Below are 19,416 nucleotides of genomic sequence, written 5' to 3' on the forward strand. Positions count from 1 at the left end.
ATGGAACAAATCCTGTGACTTCCCAATCAACTCTCTCAAAGGGGCAGACCCCTTCCATCTCAAACCGAAGCAGCAATAGTAACCCCACCATAGAGCAGAGGCATCAACAGTATTTACAAGAGCACATATACCCAAAGAAACATTAAGGCCTTGTATTTTTATGAACAGAGTCCTTTTTATCTCAGACTTTTCTCCCTCCCACAATGTTCTGTCATCTACATGGATTAGTCAGTGGCTTGGTAAAAAAAAAAAAAAAAATTAAAATAAAAAAAAGATCTAGGGAGGGGGTGGGCAAGTTTTTAAATGGGTCTTGTGCTTTGTAATTGGCAGTCACATCCAGGGATAAGTGCACAGACAAGACATTTGATGCCTCAAGTGATCAGCCTATACATAGCCAGAACCTTACATCACAGCAAGGTCTCTCTAATGTGCATTCCCAAACTCCACAAAATGTAGCAAAGTTTGTTATTCCATCCCACAGGAAGCGGATACAGATATGCACACAAAGGCAAGAGCTACCATCTCTGGCTTAATTGTTACACATTTCGCATACCAGCCTTCAGCAGCTCTTACAGCACCAGAGCCACTAACCAAGTAGTCATCCGAGTTAAAACCAAAAGCTTCCTCCCTCTGCAACAGAGCTGGAGGTGCCCATTATAAAGATTTTGCAAGTAGCTTAAATCTCCAACTAGGGTACTCTAGAGCCATTTGGCTAGAGCTATGGATATTTCACAAGTCTTTCTGAAATACAAAGGTATACGAGTCCATGTAGCCACTGCACAGATACCTAAAGATGCAAGACATTAAGCTACTGCAATCTGCATGTGATCTCCAAGTCTTCCTTAGATATCCCTATTCTTGAGATCTTCTCCAAGGATACACCCAAGAAGCTGGCACTCTGCTGTTCTTGCTCATTTGGAGCAATCTCAAATATAAAACTGCATACTCATTCGGAGCAATCTCAAATATAAAACTGCATACTTTCCTTAATGAGATATCTGGACTGAGTTCCATCTCGTTTAAGACAGACAACCTACACCTTAGGATCATAGGAAGTTACTAGGCTAATGGCCCTCGGGCCCTTACAAGCCTAACCAAGTTCTTGCCTGAATAATTCTATGACAAACTTCTTCAGAGTCTGCCTTGCCTAGATTTCAGAGATCTGGACAATGGACTTGGCAGCACAGCTTTGTCAGGTTATCAAGCCTTTTCCCCCACAGCTTTCAAAACCAAGTCTTTGAAGTATGTCAACAGTTGCAAGAATTATAGTTGAAAGAATTTGCATTTATAGATAAAAAGCATTAAGACACATTTAGAGTTCATGCAATGGTTCAGGTTTTATTTACACATTAGGGTTATTCCAGAACATGGCACCAGCTCTCTAGTTGCTCCCTTCACCAGGAACGACTCATTTAGAGCTGGTAAACTTTGTGACTGCTTTTGTTCCCTCAGACACTGCATGCTTTGCCAATTCACCTGGCAGCAGTAGTCTGACTGCTGTCTGGACTTCCCTGCTGGTAATGGTGGTGCGCTTGTTGTAGTGTGCCAAACGAGATGCCTCTGTGGCAATACGTTCAAAGATATCATTCACAAACGAGTTCATTATACTCATGGCCTTGCTGGAGATGCCAGTATCAGGATGAACCTGCAAGAAAAAAAATGTTACCTTTTTCTCTAGAAGTTAAACTATGCAAGTAAAATATAAAAACACAGCACAGGCTTATATTAGCCCAAGTTCTCCCCATAGTGCATTTATGGTTTATTGTCCCAGATTATTAAAATGAATTTCCAACTAATTTAGCATACTGTTTTCAGAGAATGAAAAGTTTAATGCACTTCAAACATAAATTACTACTTAATGCACAACATTGATTTTTAAGATGAGGTTTTGAAGGCACAAATGTACTTTCAAGTTTACATTTTTGCTTTGAAGAGTTACTTTAAGCATTTCACACTGAACTGATCGAAGGAAGGACACTGAGGAAACTCGGAGCTATAATATACAACATTAAGTATCCTGTTTTGTTTATTTTGTTCTTTATTTCTTTGTTATTTATAGCACTATGTGTACTGTGTATTTTTCTAGCTAGTTTCACTGTGTGTGAAGTATTAACTGGAAATTGTCCACTTTTATTAAGCATCTGTTGGGTTGTTTTGTTTGATAACTTGTTGCAGTTAAACTTTTTTTCTAGAGGCTCCTTTAGCAGTTTAAAACTCATTTAAAGGCTCACTGCTGCTTTTCAGCTGTGAGGAACATTTCTGCAGTTTGTTTCCTACCCACCCTCCCTGTTGGTATAGTTTTTTTTTTTTTTTTTTTTTTTTTTATATAGTTGGTGGCTTTGCAGTTGCCCGCCCCTAGTGTAAATTTGATTTGGGACCCTCCTCCCAGTCTAGTGTTATTACCTCATTCTACCCAGTACAGGGAGAACATTTGAGAAGGCCAATCAGCTTAGTTTCTGCTACTCTTTTCTTTCCTTTCTCTTTCCACTTAAAAAATTATCTGCTTTTACTGTATTTGTGTTTCTTCCTACTTTATTTTGCTTTTGTGTTATCTTAAAAGTACTCAATTGTATTTATTACTGCTTGGTGTAACTCATTCTAAGCCTTTTAGTTTAAACACTTGGGCTTCAGACCAGTTGTTTTACATTAGGAAGGTTTGTGGCCTGCACTGTAGCGGCAGAACAGGTAGCTTACATCCTTCTAAGTTGGGAACTGCTGATTGAGGGCTCAGTGTCTTATTCTAAAAGTGTATTAATTCTGGTTTAAGCACTTGGGCTTCAGGCCAGTTATTTTCGTGGTCTGCACTCTTGTGGGAGGAGAGGCTGGACTCTGCCCTTCTGAACTGGGAATTTAGGCTTATAGTGCCTGCATATTTTAACTGCTTCTTATTGAAATTGGTACACCTTGTTTGCTGTAGCATAGACTAGATCCAGGCCTGCTGAATCTAGCTTTGTTTGAATGCTTGTTGTTTGCTTATTTCCCTGAAATGCCAATTCCACCTAAAACGCAGCTTTTTAGCGCTTCTGTGGATCTCTAGTGATATCTGCATTGCTTACTGTACTTATTTCCTTGTTTCACTTGAAAGAAAGTTACTGTTGTCATTTTTAACACATTGCATTTAAGCTACCTGGCACTTCCACACTAAAGCAATTATACAAGTCAGCACTAAAATTAAAAGCACTACACCCTCACAAACTCCCCTTGAGTACCTTGTTCCCCATTGGCCCTTTTTTTCCAATTATAAAAGGAATTCCCAATACTATTCTAGCATGTCCAAAGGTCAGTTTTCAATCTCCTCTCCGGTCCAGCTGGTGAATCTGGGAATCTTGAGGCAATGTTACAACTGCCTCATGTACACAGAGGACCCTCTCCTCCTCCCAACAAATTCCAACACATGTGAGAGATGCAACCATATAGCCAAACTGGAGGCTAAGCTCTCTCAACTCAGTACTGGCATAACCAGTCAGGAGAAGGAAACCACACTCACTACAAATCCAGTCTCACATAGACCTACCACGACAGCAAATCAAACACAAACACACAAAAACATACTCGGACGCTCTAAATAAAAATCTGCCTAAGCAGCAGGGACCTCCAAAGCAGACACCCAAGCAACCGCTACCCCTAAACAAAACATGTGAAACACATAGCTCACAAAGCCAGTGTGCCGAACAGTCACAGCCCTTAAGGCTAAATAGGTGACTATAGTCAGGCACACTGACGTCCTGCTCACCAGGCTGAACAAAAAGGTCACAGTGAGCTGCATGTCAGGTGCTAGGATCCGCCACATAACACAAGCACTCAGGTCACTCCAAGGCAAGTACAAATATGGCTCATGTCATTGTCCATGCTGGTGTGAATGACCCGTGACGTACCTCCCTGGACTACATGAAAAGAGACAGAGGAGCTCTGAGCATGTAGCCCAGGCTAGTATGACCCTGACCTTGAGTAGCATCTTACCCTCACCAAGAATGATGCCACAATATGAAGACAAGATGACCAATTTTGACAATTGTCTTAAGTATTGGTGTCATTCAAAGGGGATCCAATGCCAGTCAGCCTGGGATGACATGCTCGACAAGTCACGATGCTTCGCTAGGGATGGCTTGCACCTGTCACCCCTGGGCTTTTGGATATTGGCAAAGGCTCTTGTTACCCCCATAGTGCCTTCTTTAGGCAAGGCTCAAAAGACAAACCTACCTCCATAGGTATCACAAGGGATAAGAAACTAAGAGTATTGCTACTCAACGCCAGAAGTCTAAACCTAAAGATGCACGCACTCGAAACGCTCCTTAGCATGGAGAACATAGATATCTGTGCAGTAACAGAAACCTGGTTCAAGGCTCCCAAGAGCACCCCAGCACCACCAGGTTATACACCTCATACCATGCTTTTCGGCCCCAAAACTTGGACCGAACCACAAAAGGAGGGGGGAGTATCAATATTCAAAGATACCCACACCTCCAGGTTGGTGGCACAGCACGAAGCATCAGAGACTATCCATGTGTAACAGTGGGTAAAACTGCCTTCCAGTTTATAGCCTTCTACAGACCACCCTCCCAAACCCAGGAACCCCACTCGGCCTTCCTGAGAACACCGGAAAATATGAAGGTCTCTCCAAACACCATTATATTGGGCGACTTCAACTACCCAAACATAGACTGGGAGCATTACTCTAGCTCCAACACCCTAGCACAAAGGTTCCTAGAATTTATAAACTCAAATGCTATGGAACAACTTGTTACCACTCCCACAAGAGGGGAAAACATACTGGACCTGATCACCAATATGAGGACTCTATGCTCCAGACCAGAAGTGCATCCCTCACTGGTAAGATCAGACCATAAACTGATCTCACTGGATATTCACATCCCGACCCCACCCCCTGCCCAGAAAACCACAGTGAAAAACTTCTCTAAAGCAAATTTCACATTCCTCAAAACAGAGGTGGAATCCTTCAAAGCCCCCGGGCCTGTGGAAAATATGGCCCAGACCGCAGAATCCTTTAAACGCATTCTATGAACACCTTCAAGAATGCATGGATCATGCAATCCCAAATAAAACCAAGACCCAATCCTCCAAAAGGCAGATGTCTTGTCTGGTGAACCCCAGCCATAAACAAACTATACAATACAAGGAGGAAGCTACTACACGAGAGCAAAATCCCAAAAAAGGAAGGCATCTCTGATCAGTATTAGCAAAAAACTATAGGCACTCATAAAATCATCTAAGGCCAGCTTAGAGAGAAAAATTGTACAGGACACCAAGGATAATCACAAGGCTTTCTGTACTTGTTAGGAACCTGGGTGGGAATTCCCAGATATGCTCAGAATTAGTCCAAAAATGACAAAAAATACACTGAACCCACAGACATTGCCAACATCCTAGCTGACAGGTTCAGTGCAAACTCCCCCCCCCTCCCCACCAAAAGGACAAATATCTATCCCAGCAGAGTGCTGCCCCCGACATCTCAGATGCTCAGGTAAGAGCCGCCCTCTCCAAAGCAAAAAACACAGCATCAATGGGACCAGACAGTGTCCCGGGCTGCATCCTACATGAACTCCGAGCTAAACCAAAACCTAAAACTACTGTTCAATCTCAGCCTTACTACAGGATATGTATCCAAAGAGTGGCGTACAGCAACAGTGGTCCCTCAACAGATCCTGGAAACTATCGCCCCATAAGCCTGACTAGCTTGGTCTGCAAAGCTATGGAAAGGATCATCATGGACCTCATAAATAAAGATATTGGGGACCTACAGACACTGGATCCTACCCAGTTTGGCTTTAAGGGCAGATCCTGCCTCTTAAACCTGGTCGATTTCTTTGAAAGTCACCAAGGCCATTGACTAGGGGAAGGTGGTCCACACAGCCTACCTGGACCTCGCAAAAGCTTTTGATACAATACCCCACTCTGGCATTATAGATAAGCTCACCAGCTTAAATATAAACCCCTATGTCACTAGATAGGTTGCAAACTGGCTCAAGGACAGAACCCACATGGTTAGAATTGCTGGAGCCATGTTAGACTCCATACCAGTTACAAGTGGCATCCCACAAGGCTCAGTCCTGGGACCTCTCTTGTTTGGTATATATTTCTCGGAGGTACAGGCCAACACGGAAGGACTGTGGCTGACCAAGTTCGCAGATGACTGCAAACTGGGCACCATAATAGACTCACCAGCCGACACAAGCATCCTCCAAAAGGGCCTCAGACAACTGGTGCCAGAGCCATGGCCTCAAGCTAAACGCCAAAAAGTGTATAGTCATCCCCTTTGGCAAAAACAAAGTGCCCACAAATTACCACATAGGTGGTAATCCATTAAGTACAGAAGTAATTAGGGACCCAAGTTGATAGCAATCTCTCATTTGGCAATCTCTCATTTGATAACCACTCATTTGACAACCACGTGGCCAAAGTGGTTAGAAAAACATTTTATATAGCCCACCTAATTATGAAGGGATTCACATCTAGATCAGGGGAGGTCATCGTGCACATCTAGATCAGGGGAGGTCATCGTGCACATCTAGATCAGGGGAGGTCATCGTGCCTCTTTAATCATCCCTCATCAGGCCCATAATGGAGTACAATGCCCCTTTTGGGATATACCTTACCAGACACCTGCAGCAACTGGAAAGACCCCAAAAGTACCTCACCAAGAGGATCAAAGGGCTCAAACAGATGCCATATGCTGCACGGTTAAAGAAACTCCAGCTCTACTCAGTGGCATACCGCCTGCTCAGAGGCGATCTGTGCCTAATGCATAAAGCCATGTCCAACCTGGAATTAATGGACATGCTGCACCTCAGAAAATCCAAATCCCATCAAGCTACGCGCTCAAGAGACTTGAGCCTCAGCATTGAAATAAATAGGACATGCTGGAGGGACAGATTCATAACCCAGAGGCTCCCTTCATAAAATCCCAGTCCAGGTTAGGCAGAGTCCCTCACTCTCTTCAAGAGGAATCTTAATGAGTGGATGGGAGATCATAGGTTTACACCGGGTATCACTTGTGTCTGTTAAGAGGCACAGTATACTAACCTCGAAAAAGGGCATAGCAAAATTAATTTAAAATGAGTGGCGAAAGCCAAACGCACTCTGGCTAGGCTTATAAATGCCCTAGGGCAGATAGCCTAGGTGAACCTATGAATGGTTTGCAAATATGGCCATTAAAGGCTCAGTTTTAGATTTTATAAAAAATTCAGCTCAGATTATATTTTCAGCTAATCCTTGTAAAGCCATGGCATTATCCAATGACAAAGCAGCAACAGCATTTTGAATAAGTGGGGCCCAACAATTAAAATCCAGTGTCAACCAGAACAAATGTTGCATGTTTCCTATAGAAAAGGAAAGCAAGGTGAAGCCTAATGGCCATACAGGTTTTTCTGAAATAGTGAAGATTTCAGAGAAATCACGACAGTCTATATACTGTATAATGCAACATTTAAAGTTACGCAATATACAAACCAAAACTGCAAGATGCCTGTAAAATTAGTTTGGTACTTGTGATGGTACATTTTCCATTGGCAAATGTTGTTAAAGCATTGGCCTGACACTGCTATAAAGTCTGCATGTACACCGTTTGACACTCCAATCATTGAGGAATGTTGTTGAATTTAGCATGATCTGGCAGGTCATGCAGATTCTGCCAACTTGCTCTCATCCTCCTTTTAACCATTAAGATTATGGTCCTATGTGGTAAAGGAAAGTTTCTGCATTTGAGAAAACAGACCCATTCTACTTTTAGAAGCTTTCCGAAAGCTTATTCTGTAACTAGGATTTCATTTGTGAAAGCTTGAAATACCACTATTCTTAATTATGTGAGAAATGCCCAATTATGGAAAGTTATGAAAAATGCCTACCAATGTGATCTAATTATGAAAAGTGAAAAATACCCACCAATGTTATGCATTTTCTAAACATGGTATTTTTAGTTATTGTGGACTTTCAGTACCTGTTCCTTTTTTGATATTGGGTGCAAGAGATTTGAGCATTTGCAGAATTATGACAAATTCAGTAGAAGCTAGTAGAAGCTATCCTGTAACTAGTACAAACTATCTGAAACTATCTGCTAGTATACTATCTATGTCTACGGGATGAGACACCATTGCTGTTTGGGACAAGAACATTGCTCCCCCTCTCCCCCAATTCAACTGGGTGGTTTGCCCTTAACATACCCACTACAGTTATACAGCAGTGACACTAACTTCTATGCAGTGTGGCAATACTTCATTTTTAGCAGGTTTATCGATGGGACTCAACTTTGAAGTGGATGTCATTATGGGAGACTGCACATCCTCTGTATCCAGGAAACAAGGTGGAAGTCAGTGCAGCAATGCAGCTTGGCATGGAGTCCAGGGTCCACCTATTCCAGAGAGAACAGGCTACAAATTGCTGTCAGTCTGAGGTATGAGGAATGTCAGACTTGGAAAAGCAGATTTCAGTGTAAAGACAGGCCGAGATCATGCCTATATCCAAAGAGTGCATATAGGAAGTTGCAGAATGTATTAGATAAACCCACATTTTTCTTTATTTTGAATGTGTTAAACTAGGATCTATCACAGATTTCATTGGATTCATTTCTGTCTCAGTCTAGGGAGATAAACACAATGGATACATATAAAGTGCAAAAACAGAATGCAAAATATACAAAATGGACATCAGAGCAGACTTGAGAGTACAAAGAGAATGGGTACATAACACTCGAGTGAGAAAACAACTGCAGGCATAGAGCCAAGTGCAGGCATTGTGCATACACAGTAGAGCCAAGTGCAGGCATTGTGCATACACAGTAGAGCCAAGTGCAGGCATTGTGCATACACAGTAGAGCCAAGTGCAGGCATTGTGCATACACAGTAGAGCCAAGTGCAGGCATTGTGCATACACAGTAGAGCCAAGTGCAGGCATTGTGCATACACAGTAGAGCCAAGTGCAGGCATTGTGCATACACAGTAGAGCCAAGTGCAGGCATTGTGCATACACAGTAGAGCCAAGTGCAGGCATTGTGCATACACAGTAGAGCCAAGTGCAGGCATTGTGCATACACAGTAGAGCCAAGTGCAGGCATTGTGCATACACAGTAGAGCCAACATGCTGAAAGGATTACAATGAAAACCAGAGGCCACTTCTAGCTAAACCAAAAAGATACTTTGCATTCCTACATGGCCTCCAAAGAAAGTTAGAGATCCTATTTGCCCAGTATAGAGATCCTATTTGCCCAGTATAGGAGACTGATCATTTTTTTGTATTTGTGCTGTCCCAGTGATCTGGAAATTTAGGAAAGGGTCCAACTAGATCCCTGTTTTAATGATGGCATTTCATATACAAGCACTGGTAGAGGTATGGAGATAGTGAGCTCTTTCCTAGTATAAGCGTTGTGAGGGTATGAAAATCAGTTCAAGAGGAAATGGAACAGGCAGAGCTATGATGTTGCCAAATGACAGTGAAACCCATGGGTGAAGGTAGTCTGTACTGGTATGAAAATCAGTTCAAGAGGAAATGGAACAGGCAGAGCTATGATGTTGCCAAATGACAGTGAAACCCATGGGTGAAGGTAGTCTGTACTGGAGGGGGTACAATCTTCGAAGAGTAGGTGATGTCCTTTAGTGTGATGGTTCTGAAGCAGAATGAAGGATGTGTGGTGGGGAGGAGTAGATGGCAGAGGCAATTTGGAATAGACTAGAATAAAGGACGAGAAGGTTGCTGAAATGAAGGGCATTCCATCCTGTCATGTTAAAATAAACTTCTGGAAAGAGGTTAGTGAGGTTTGGTAGGGTTTTGTCAGACGACTTATGACAGCTTACTTGGCAAGGTTCCATAGCTAGATGTAGCATCTATTTTGGTGGGGGGGGGGTGGCTTTCCAAGAGTACCATGACTTGTCCTAGCTGAAAAGCTTTAAGCTTGTAGGTTAACCTGTTAGTACTTGGGTTTGTATAGTTTTTGGATTAACTGGGACAATCATTTTGCAGGTCAATCATTATATAAAGGGAATCGTTCTAAAGCAATAATCTATTATAGAAAGATATGAGCTTTGTGGGCATATTTGCATATGCACGATTGATATGGAAACTGATGGGGGTAGATGGTGTTTGAAATAAGGTTTATTATGAGATCTTGGTGTAGGCCAATTTGTTGGCTTCATTCAGTAGGCAGAGCTGTTGTGAGCTCATACAGCTCTGCCTACTAAACCCTGGAGAGTAGGCAGGTCATTAGAAAGGGGATGAGCAGGGAATGAGGTGAATGGTCAAGATGTTTGCCACACAGGTACAAGGTTTATTAGTGTGCCAAAATGCAATTTCAGTGAACACCTAAATATCAACCACACTTGGTTTCAGCAATTCACTGAATTTTTCAAGGGCAAAGAAATAGTTCAACTACTAAACTTTGCCCTTTTCTCCACTGTAGTCTGATCTCAAGAGTTTGTATAAACAGTTATGGGGGGTGTGGGTGAGCAAAGCCCTCCCCACTTGAGTGGGCTCAATTTATTTAGATATTGGTCCATTGTGCTGCAGGGCAAGTATTTACTTGCCCTTGGTAAATTTCAGCAAACTAGGCTTAAAATGGTCCATTGTGCTGCAGGGCAAGTATTTACTTGCCCTTGGTAAATTTCAGCAAACTAGGCTTAAAATGGCCTGCAAGGGCAGCTAGTCTACTACTTGCCTAGGAGATTGTGAGAATTAAGTCATGAGGGAGTGGCAGAACGTGTTGTTTTTAAGAAAAAACTTGCAGTGTTGGTCTACTAACAGTACACAGACATTATGAAATACCTTTTATTGGACCGAAATAGGTTTCAAGCTGACATGAGCCCTTTTGAAGGGCTCTTGACAGCTACAAAGCTTGGGTAATTTACAAACCCTGTGTTGGTCCAATAAAAGGTATTGTATCACATCAAGTTTTAAGGCTTGATTACAAGCTGGGTGAGGAACTGTACAAGTATATTCTGGCCAGTGGATTTGCAAGTGAGGAGATTGAAGTATGAGATTTTTGGGGTATATTGTGGAAAGGATGGTTTAGTAGGTTATTTAGCACAATAGAGGGAGGTAGAAGATATTCGGCGATATGGTATCCTTGGGCTTGTGTTGGTAATGGAGGCCCCAGTTGCTCATGTTTAGTGTTGGCAGTGGAAGGCATGAATGCTTATAGCAGGAAATTGCGGTATAAAAGAACTGCCTGGGTTTACATTGGTAGGGCAGCAAAAGAGGTAATAAGACTAATTGGAAGCCATTTCATGGTCCACCAACAGTCGTACCACATACAATCATTGTCAACATGCACCTCTGGTAAGCTTCCTTCTAGTGAAAGGACGCCAGGGTAGAAAGATTGTAGCCCACAGCCACTGGTGGCTACAATTTGCAAGTGCTGGTCAGAAAAGGCTCTAGTCAAAGACCATGTGGAAAGCCTGAAGATGACTGGAGCAAAAGTCGAAGAGTTCAAGGAAATACTGAAAGATCTAGCACTTCAGGAGGAGGAAATTAAGTTGAGTCAAAGAATGGCAGCATGTATGATGCCTACGTACCTCATTTCCATACCTGGTTCAGGCACATTAAAAGCTGGTGGTGAAATGCAGAAGTTCAAAGTTGTGCAGCAAAAGTGGGATATCTGCTCACTGGTCCACAGGAACAGTCCTTCCAATAGCTTCCAAAAATAAGAGCCACAAAATTAGAGAAACTCATAGCATCACCACCAATAAAAATTAGGTCAGGGGAATGTAGCAGACTGAAATGCTTGTACAACAGATATGACCAAAATTATCAGGGAGTAGGAGAGGAAATGGCTACGCCAAATAGAAAGATGAACAGAACACATTTGGATTATAAAACTGATGCGATGCTTCTAGTGAGACAAATAGTGGAGAAGCTAGAGATAAGGAGAGTTCATCTAGACATTCCTAGACAAGGTCTAAAGAAAGAGTATTTAAGCAGGCATGCAATCACTTGAAATTGCAGAAAATTAATAGAATTGGTACTAGGCCATGTAGAAGGACCAAATGGCACGTGTATGGATAGTGTTCAGACTTCCAGAAAGCATGCATCTCGATGTGATTAGATACACCCGCTTGTTAACTCTGCTCAGATTACATATTTAGATGCTAAATTGAAGCCCCAGATAATTGTGAAGTGTCTTGTACATGGGACTGAACCAAGTAGACATCCCCAGGGTTAACGTAGACATGTACAAATAAGAAGTCTACACTGCCAGAAGCATCAATCATTCCCTTAGTTTGTCAGTCCAGCAAAGGTTACACATTCAGCTAGCTATTACAATTAGCCAAGCATGAGCACAGAGCATTCCAGTCACATTCCCTGCATTCATCCACCAGATAAGCACACAGCATTCCAGTCACATTCCCTGCAGTCTTCCACCAGATAAGCATAGCTTCCCAATGCATTTGGGAAACACCACTTTTGTAATCCCATTCCACAACTCTGGTTGGCATACAAAGCTGCCACTACTCAGGTTGGCATACAAAGCTGCCACTACTCAGGTTGGCATACAAAGCTGCCACTACTCAGGTTGGCATACAAAGCTGCCACTACTCAGGTTGGCATACAAAGCTGGCAAATGAAAAAGCAAGCTGGCAAAGAAAAAGCAGGTCTCATACCAGTCATTAAACTGTATGAAATACTCCCCAAAAACAAACAAAAAAACCCCACTGATTATCTTAATTGCTTTTTGTAGTATTCACAAATCAAGTGATAGTAAAAAATTGTCCTGTAGTCTTAAGGTCTAGTTTCCTCAGTCTTCCAAATGTGAACTATGGTGTACTCGTGACATTTCTTAACCTGCTCAATAACAATAGAGCTACACACCTGCTTTAGCACCTTATAGATGTAAACAGAGTAAGTCTCTCTCCTCTTAATCTTCTTCTTAGACTTTTTCTCACCAGGACCCCTTTTCTTCTTCCCTCCATCACCAGTCATCTTTTGCATTTCTCTGAAAAGAAAAAAAAAAAAAAAGTCTTAAAGGCCAAGCAAGAGACCAGTGTTGGGCTGAACCTGAATAACTGTAGCAGTATTTAGGATTCCTGAAACAAAGCTACCTACTGCCATGTAGTAGGTATGTTTGTTGGGGATTATCCAAACCCTACTGCAGAGCAAACGGCACCCCCCCTTTCCCCACTGTTTGTCAACAGAAGTAAAGCACTGCTCCAGATCATTTAGGCTCAGCCAAAGGGGCAGGGGATATAAGCTAGCAATATACATAACAGATTGTACAAGTACAAATTCAAAACAGCAAGGCCACTAATGAAAACAACCACGTGCCCAGGGAGGGGGAATAGTCCTATTGCTAGTGGGAGGTTAGCATTTAGTAGAGGGAGGTGGGTGGAATAAGTAGGGAGGGGGAATAGTCCTATTGCTAGTGGGAGGTTAGCATTTAGTAGAGGGAGGTGGGTGGAATAAGTAGGGAGGAATGTAGCAGTGGTAGGTGGTGGCAGAGAAAAAAAAAAAACTAAACTAGAGTTGGGGGTAGATTTAGAGATTCTTTAGCCATGTTTACATGACTTGTGTTAATTATTTTTATTGTATTCATTTGAGTTGCGTTCTATCAGCAGACATTTATCCTTTCTTTGATCATAGATGGACTTTGATGCTTCATTGTGAGAAGCAGAGGCACCTCAAGTGAATAAAAATTCCTTGAGATGTTTGACTTTTAGGAAGGTGGGGATTTCTGTTTGTAAAGAGAAATCCCCCCTTTAAGATGCAATTGTCAATAAGCTGCTACGTTACCAGCAACCACAACTAGATGCAACTACACGAAGCAGGTCATGCTAAATGGCTACTTCTATTATCTCCTCCATAGTCCTGCATTTGCTTTACAATGCACACAGGTGGAACCCCCAGTGACATATGCCATTCACCAATCAAGTTGAAGTACCCCCTGCTATCAAACCTCAAATTCCATTGCCAAAGCATTAGTCAAGCCAAAGCCATCATTAACCAAGTTATGGAGTTTGATATTAGGAAGCAAACATACTGAAAAAGCAGATGACCTTTAGCAGCTGGAGGCTGGCACCATGATACCAAATGGTCACCTTCATTTCAATTTGGGATACAAAGCCAACTTCTAGTGGCTACAGAATGCGTCACAGATGGTAAAAATTTAGGCAGAGGAAACTTGAAATATACTCGCTTGTGATTGGTAGGTCTGGGAAATCCAGACAAGGAAAGGAACATTTGGTGCAAGACACTGTAGTACTAGACATACATGCCACACAGTTGATACAAATATGCAAGCAGAAAGGCAGTAGGGTTTACAGGAGCAATCATTCCTACTACATATAACCAACTAGTCAAATGGCAGAAACATATTAATCTAGGCAGCTTTGTCATCTGGAATGAAACCCCTCATTTCATCACCATGTTTTTTTAAGCAGAACAGCCAATGCAAAATACAGACATACTAACTCCCTATTTAAAGTTGGGGGGGAGGGGGGCGACTACAGGCAGTCAAACATATTCCATGACAAAAAGACAGCTGTGGTGGATTGTCTTAGCAGACATTTGTTCCGTCTTGGAGTCTCGCATAGTAAACACCTAACCCCTTCACTAGTACAATATCTCCACCTCATCTACTTCATTTTTTGCGTTATCCCTGCCATGTGCTGGAGCTCTAAATATAGTGGTATTCTTTTTGAGAAGGTCCTCAATATTAATATATCTGGGTACAGGAAATTATTCAGGCATGGGATGAGGCATTGCATTCCCAAGGACTGGAACAGGATTCATAAAGAACAGAGCTTTCTCCCACCACCAAAAGCATCCAGCCATGCAATGTGTGCTAACTGGGGTAAAGCTTGGATTCTATGTGGACCTGTGAGTTTCCAGCCTGGAGGAAGAAAAAATTACACAGAAGATTCACTATACATACAAGTGCTACATTAGCAGTGAAAGCAAACAGTCTCTGGGTTTATGATTGCAAACATTTTCAAAATGTTTCAGTATGTTAAATTATAAATATGTACTCAACTACATGCAGTGTGCACTGCAAGCCTATAGAAATTCCTGTTGCAGTAAGTAACATTGAGGATCATAGCAAGACAGACATTTTATGGCACACGAAATACATTACTAATAAAAACAGTATTCACATCCCAATGTGTGTTTGTTACATATAAATACAATTATCACCATCTACAGTCCAATGTCAACTTTATTCATTGTATTGTCTTGGGTCATGGCTAAAGGTCCACAGATCAGGTCACTTACCCAGTTAGCAAGGTCTTTGTTGGAATGTAAAGAGGAGTATGTAGAGGAAGGAAGGCAGAATGAGGGACCCATTGGGCAGGCATAACTATGGTAATATGAATGTTTATTAGCAGAATCTGTGGAATGAATGGGGTACATTCTTATCATACGTGGCAGCCGCTTGTGTACTCAACACGTTTTTGATAGTCAAACAAGATGTAATCCTGGTTTTTAGAACCAGCTAGAAGAGTACTTGTGCAGGGTATTTATACAGGGAGTAAGAGGGTTCATTCTCACAATAAGTAGCAACCTTGAGTACTGGCAAGTTATTCACATGACCAAGCTTGTAACAGGAGGGAACCAGTCTGTTTTAAACTTGATAGCAGCATTAGTGAGGTTTTATATTCTGCAGCGTCATATTTAGTACTTTGTTAGCACAAACTAGTAAGATACGAGGCATTGCCTCAATTCTCTCGGCCTGCATTTACCAACCATGTTTTTGGAAATGGGACAATTTGCACTGCATTCTAATATCCATGAATCTAATGAGGTAGCCAACTCTTTGTTGGACTGAAGACCACTTCCCTTTGGTAGTGGTAGTGGACAGTGATGTTCTACCCTAGTAATAGTGGACAGTGATGTTCTACCCTGGGGCTGAAGTAAAGCAGCAAATTTGAGGTGGTTTTAAGAAAACGATATACTCAGGGTTGGCTACGTAGTGCAGAGGACAACTCCACTAAAACCTAAAGGTCTTAGATCAACTAGCTGAAGATGAAGTAGACAAGGGAGGGTGAAACTGAAGACAATTCACACACTGACAAGTGGTACAAAAGGTGACTGGACTTTCATCTCTGAACAAACAGGTCTGGTGCTGGAGCTGGTATAAAAAAAAATGGAACAATCTTATAACTGCTTGGTTTGATAGTAACTCAAACAGCCTTACATTCAAGTGTAATACAGCCCAAAGAGGCAGTCACAGGTGGTATAGGGGAGAGAAAGTATAAGAACACATTATGGCTAGTACAGCCCCTTGAAATATACAGAGCATTAATACTACAACACAGGCATAAAAATCTGCCAGCTAGTTCATCCACTCCACTGCAAGTTTATACTGCCTTCCTCTTAAGAGTATTCACCTCATTTTGTTCACTGGTAGACAAAGGCATACATTTATACTGAATGATCAATTCACTGAGGACATATGAAAAAAATACCTTACATTTAGTGATGCCAGTTTCTTCCTCCATAGGAACACATTTTCCCCAGTCAGTAATGAGCCACTTCCACACATTTGTTAACACTATACTGTATATGAAATTGCAATGCTCTTCCATAGTAGAAGGGAGATTTTGAGGGAAAGCCAAAATGTACAAGTCAAATATCACAGAAAGTAATTAGATAGGCAGCTTGTAAAGAAGAATGCATATCTTTAAGGCAGAGGGACTGTAAAGACACAGTACGGCTTATAAAGCTCTATCTATGTGCATCTTGGCATACAGCTGAGCAGATGGCAAGGACAAAGTTGTCCAAATCTATTTTTCTAGTTGTCATTTATACTTTGACCAAATCAGGTATGCAGCATATGCCATATGGATGGCTTTTGGAACAGATAACATTCTTGTAATCCTACTTGTGATGGTGATGGAGCAAGCAGCAGTTTGCTCTGCATGTTGCTCCCTATTCAGGCAGCAGTGCTAAATGCACCATATAACACTAGTCTGCCAGATTCTTGCATCACTATTAAATGGTAAGCCAACTAAAACAATGGAGGGAAAAAAATTTGGACCAATGGATTTTGCAACAAATCCTGTGGTAGTTAAGATCTTGGGAATCATTAGCCATCCCCCCCATGGCCAGCTTTAAATGTGGGGGGGTAACAGGAAAGTAAATCCCAACATGTACCAGCTTTAAAAAGATTCCCTATAGTATGGCTTTTAAGAAAGACATGTCAAGACGGACAAGAAGTAATTTCAGGTAATATGGAGGAACAGGTAAAAAAAAGGTTGACTAGTACAAGAGACTGGGGAGTAAAGATGCAAAACATTTAGAGTTTACACAAGAAGACCTTTAAAATGAGGCACAGGCAAGTATATATGCAGCACACACCCCCCCCCCCCGTCTAGCCTTGGTATAATGGAGACATTGTAATACCAGATATGACATCACAATTATCCATTATACTTTTGAGGCCTATTGACAACTCAATCTGCATCAGTAGCTCCAGCTAGAAGCACATGGATTCAGGGTTATACAGAAGAGCAAGATATTTTAGAATCATCTGGCAGATAAAAGGCCTGGAGTATACCGTTAACAAGGACCTCTAAAGCAGCATCTCTGCACTTTAGTGTTTAGTGGGACTACAATGCTGTAGAGTCCTGAAAAGTCTTGCAAGCTTAACAAAATTTCTCTTGTAAAACATTTTACGGGAGATAAAGTAGCAAGCTTCACTCTGAACAAAGAGTTCAGTAGTATTACTACAAAGTGAATGACACTCCCACCCCCCCCCCCCCCCCCATCACTCCTGCACTCAAACCAATCGGTCACTACAAGTCTACTCATCTCTCACGGCCAGAGAAGTGGCTCTTATCAAATGTGAATGCATTTTAAGGAATGCATTTCTACATAATGTGTACAATCTGTACACTGCACTTAGTTTTTGGCCAAACCTGAAACTGGATCACTGCTTTTCACTCTAGCCCAGCTGACAAAATAAAATAAAATACCAAAACTTAAACTAAAGGCTATTACAATACAAAAGGGGAACTAATAAAACTGAGGATACAGAAGTAGTGCAACATGGTAAATAAAGCAGGATACAAACTAAACAGCAGCAAGCACCTGCTACACAGCAATCATCTCATGCCAGCAGGATCACCAATCTTAGAAGCATAATTGCCTCCTTAAAGAGGCAACCTTTAAACTATTTTTTTAAAAGCAATCATTTATACAATCTTAACCTTTAAGCTAATTTAGGCACCACATTTGCCTTATCTACTGCTTTCAATACACAGTTTTAAAACATTTTCTAGTTCCTGTTCACACAGGAAGGGAAAATACATATTCTTTACTTTAAAGGTAAGCAGCAAAGATACTATGCTGCAAACAACTGTAACATGGTAATCTTCCATGCAGACCATCTGACAGTCTTGTTAAGAAAAGGGTTTATAAGCAGCCTTCAGAAAGCCCCATCAGAAATAACTGTACAGGGGGTTTCCATAATAAAAGTACAGATTACATAAACATTAAAAATAATGTTTCTTACTTCAGTGCATCCATCTTGCAACTTTACAAGTCAGCAAAATAATGATCTACACACACAGACTCACCGATCTGAATGCTGAACCATTGCCACAGCCTTTTATACAATTATGTGATACAAGTGTTGTGTATTGGGGCTCTCTCTCTTTTTTTTTTTTTTTTTTTTCTTCTTAGAAAAGCATTTCTAGCCAGCTGCAAAACTTTTATATCAAGTGAAAGAAGGGTGTGTGTACTAATCAGAAAACAAAAGACCAATCAGATATTTTAATAATTTACAAGGTGAGTGACTCCCTTCAATTAGTAGCAAGTTTAGAAGTAATCACTTCTATTCATGGTATGATTGCACTGCAGTAACCTAAACTGCAGCATAAGCTACAGCTGAAGTATATTGGGTAGGAGTACTGAAATGCCTTATTGCAGACTCATTGCTTGTAAACAACAATGCTACAGACATCACTGATTTTATTAATAGCAATATTCTACAGTATTTCCATAACCTTTGAACTGACAAGAAAACATATTTCTCTCTCATAATGTGCCTGGATGATTAATAGTGTTGGTATAACGGTTAAGGTATTTATTTTATAGACACAAGGTGCAGGGTTTGATTCTCAACATGGGGTAATTGGCCAGGCTTAAAATGGCCCACAAGAGCAGTTCGTTTAGTACAAACCTAGAAGAATGGGGCACCATTTATCTGAAGCTTTGTATTGGTGCAGAGTTAAGGATGAATAAATTAAGAGTACTCACGATACAGGAACCAGCAGAGTATGACTTAGAATAGGAAGGAAGACAACAATAGTTAAGCTCCCAGTAATCTATTATTCAGTGATATTTAATGAAATGTTTGACAGGTATTGATCCTGCAATGTCTTTCAATAAAGTGAAACAAAAAGCTTCAGGTAAAGAAAAACATTAAACTGCCTTGATCCCCAATGCCTTACCTTTTGTAATGTTAATACTGAGTTTTGT

General features: G+C 41.3%; 1 protein-coding gene across 2 annotated transcripts; it reads right to left on the minus strand.

The window, feature by feature from the left end:
* Positions 1-1,318: 1,318 nt before the first annotated feature.
* Positions 1,319-18,628, minus strand: LOC122798548 (histone H2B). 2 transcript variants are annotated; one of them, XM_044067600.1, is made up of 3 exons: positions 18,513-18,628; positions 12,811-12,934; positions 1,319-1,645 (listed from the first exon to the last, which is right to left on the minus strand). In XM_044067600.1, exons 1-3 carry the CDS (start codon positions 18,530-18,532, stop codon positions 1,409-1,411), a joined length of 381 nt encoding a protein of 126 aa, XP_043923535.1. In that variant the 5' UTR covers positions 18,533-18,628; the 3' UTR covers positions 1,319-1,408. The 2 variants fall into 2 exon arrangements, with proteins under 2 accessions (XP_043923535.1, XP_043923536.1); XM_044067601.1 differs by having other exon boundaries at positions 18,449-18,518.
* Between the last annotated feature and the right edge of the window lie 788 nt (positions 18,629-19,416).

Source organism: Protopterus annectens, chromosome 3.part1, assembly GCF_019279795.1.
Source record: "Protopterus annectens isolate FY-2018-M chromosome 3.part1, PAN1.0, whole genome shotgun sequence".
NCBI classification, from domain to species: domain Eukaryota; kingdom Metazoa; phylum Chordata; order Ceratodontiformes; family Protopteridae; genus Protopterus; species Protopterus annectens.

What these genes read in the sequence shown, in the direction of transcription:
- LOC122798548 (XM_044067600.1), bottom strand. Translation starts at nt 18,532, where the DNA reads ATGGTTCAGCATTCAGATCG. An exon ending in ATGGTTCAGCATTCAGATCG is followed by an intron (nt 12,935 to 18,512) that starts GTGAGTCTGTGT and finishes TTTTCTTTTCAG; the next exon opens with AGAAATGCAAAAGATGACTG. An exon ending in TCTATAAGGTGCTAAAGCAG is followed by an intron (nt 1,646 to 12,810) that starts GTGTGTAGCTCT and finishes TTTTTCTTGCAG; the next exon opens with GTTCATCCTGATACTGGCAT.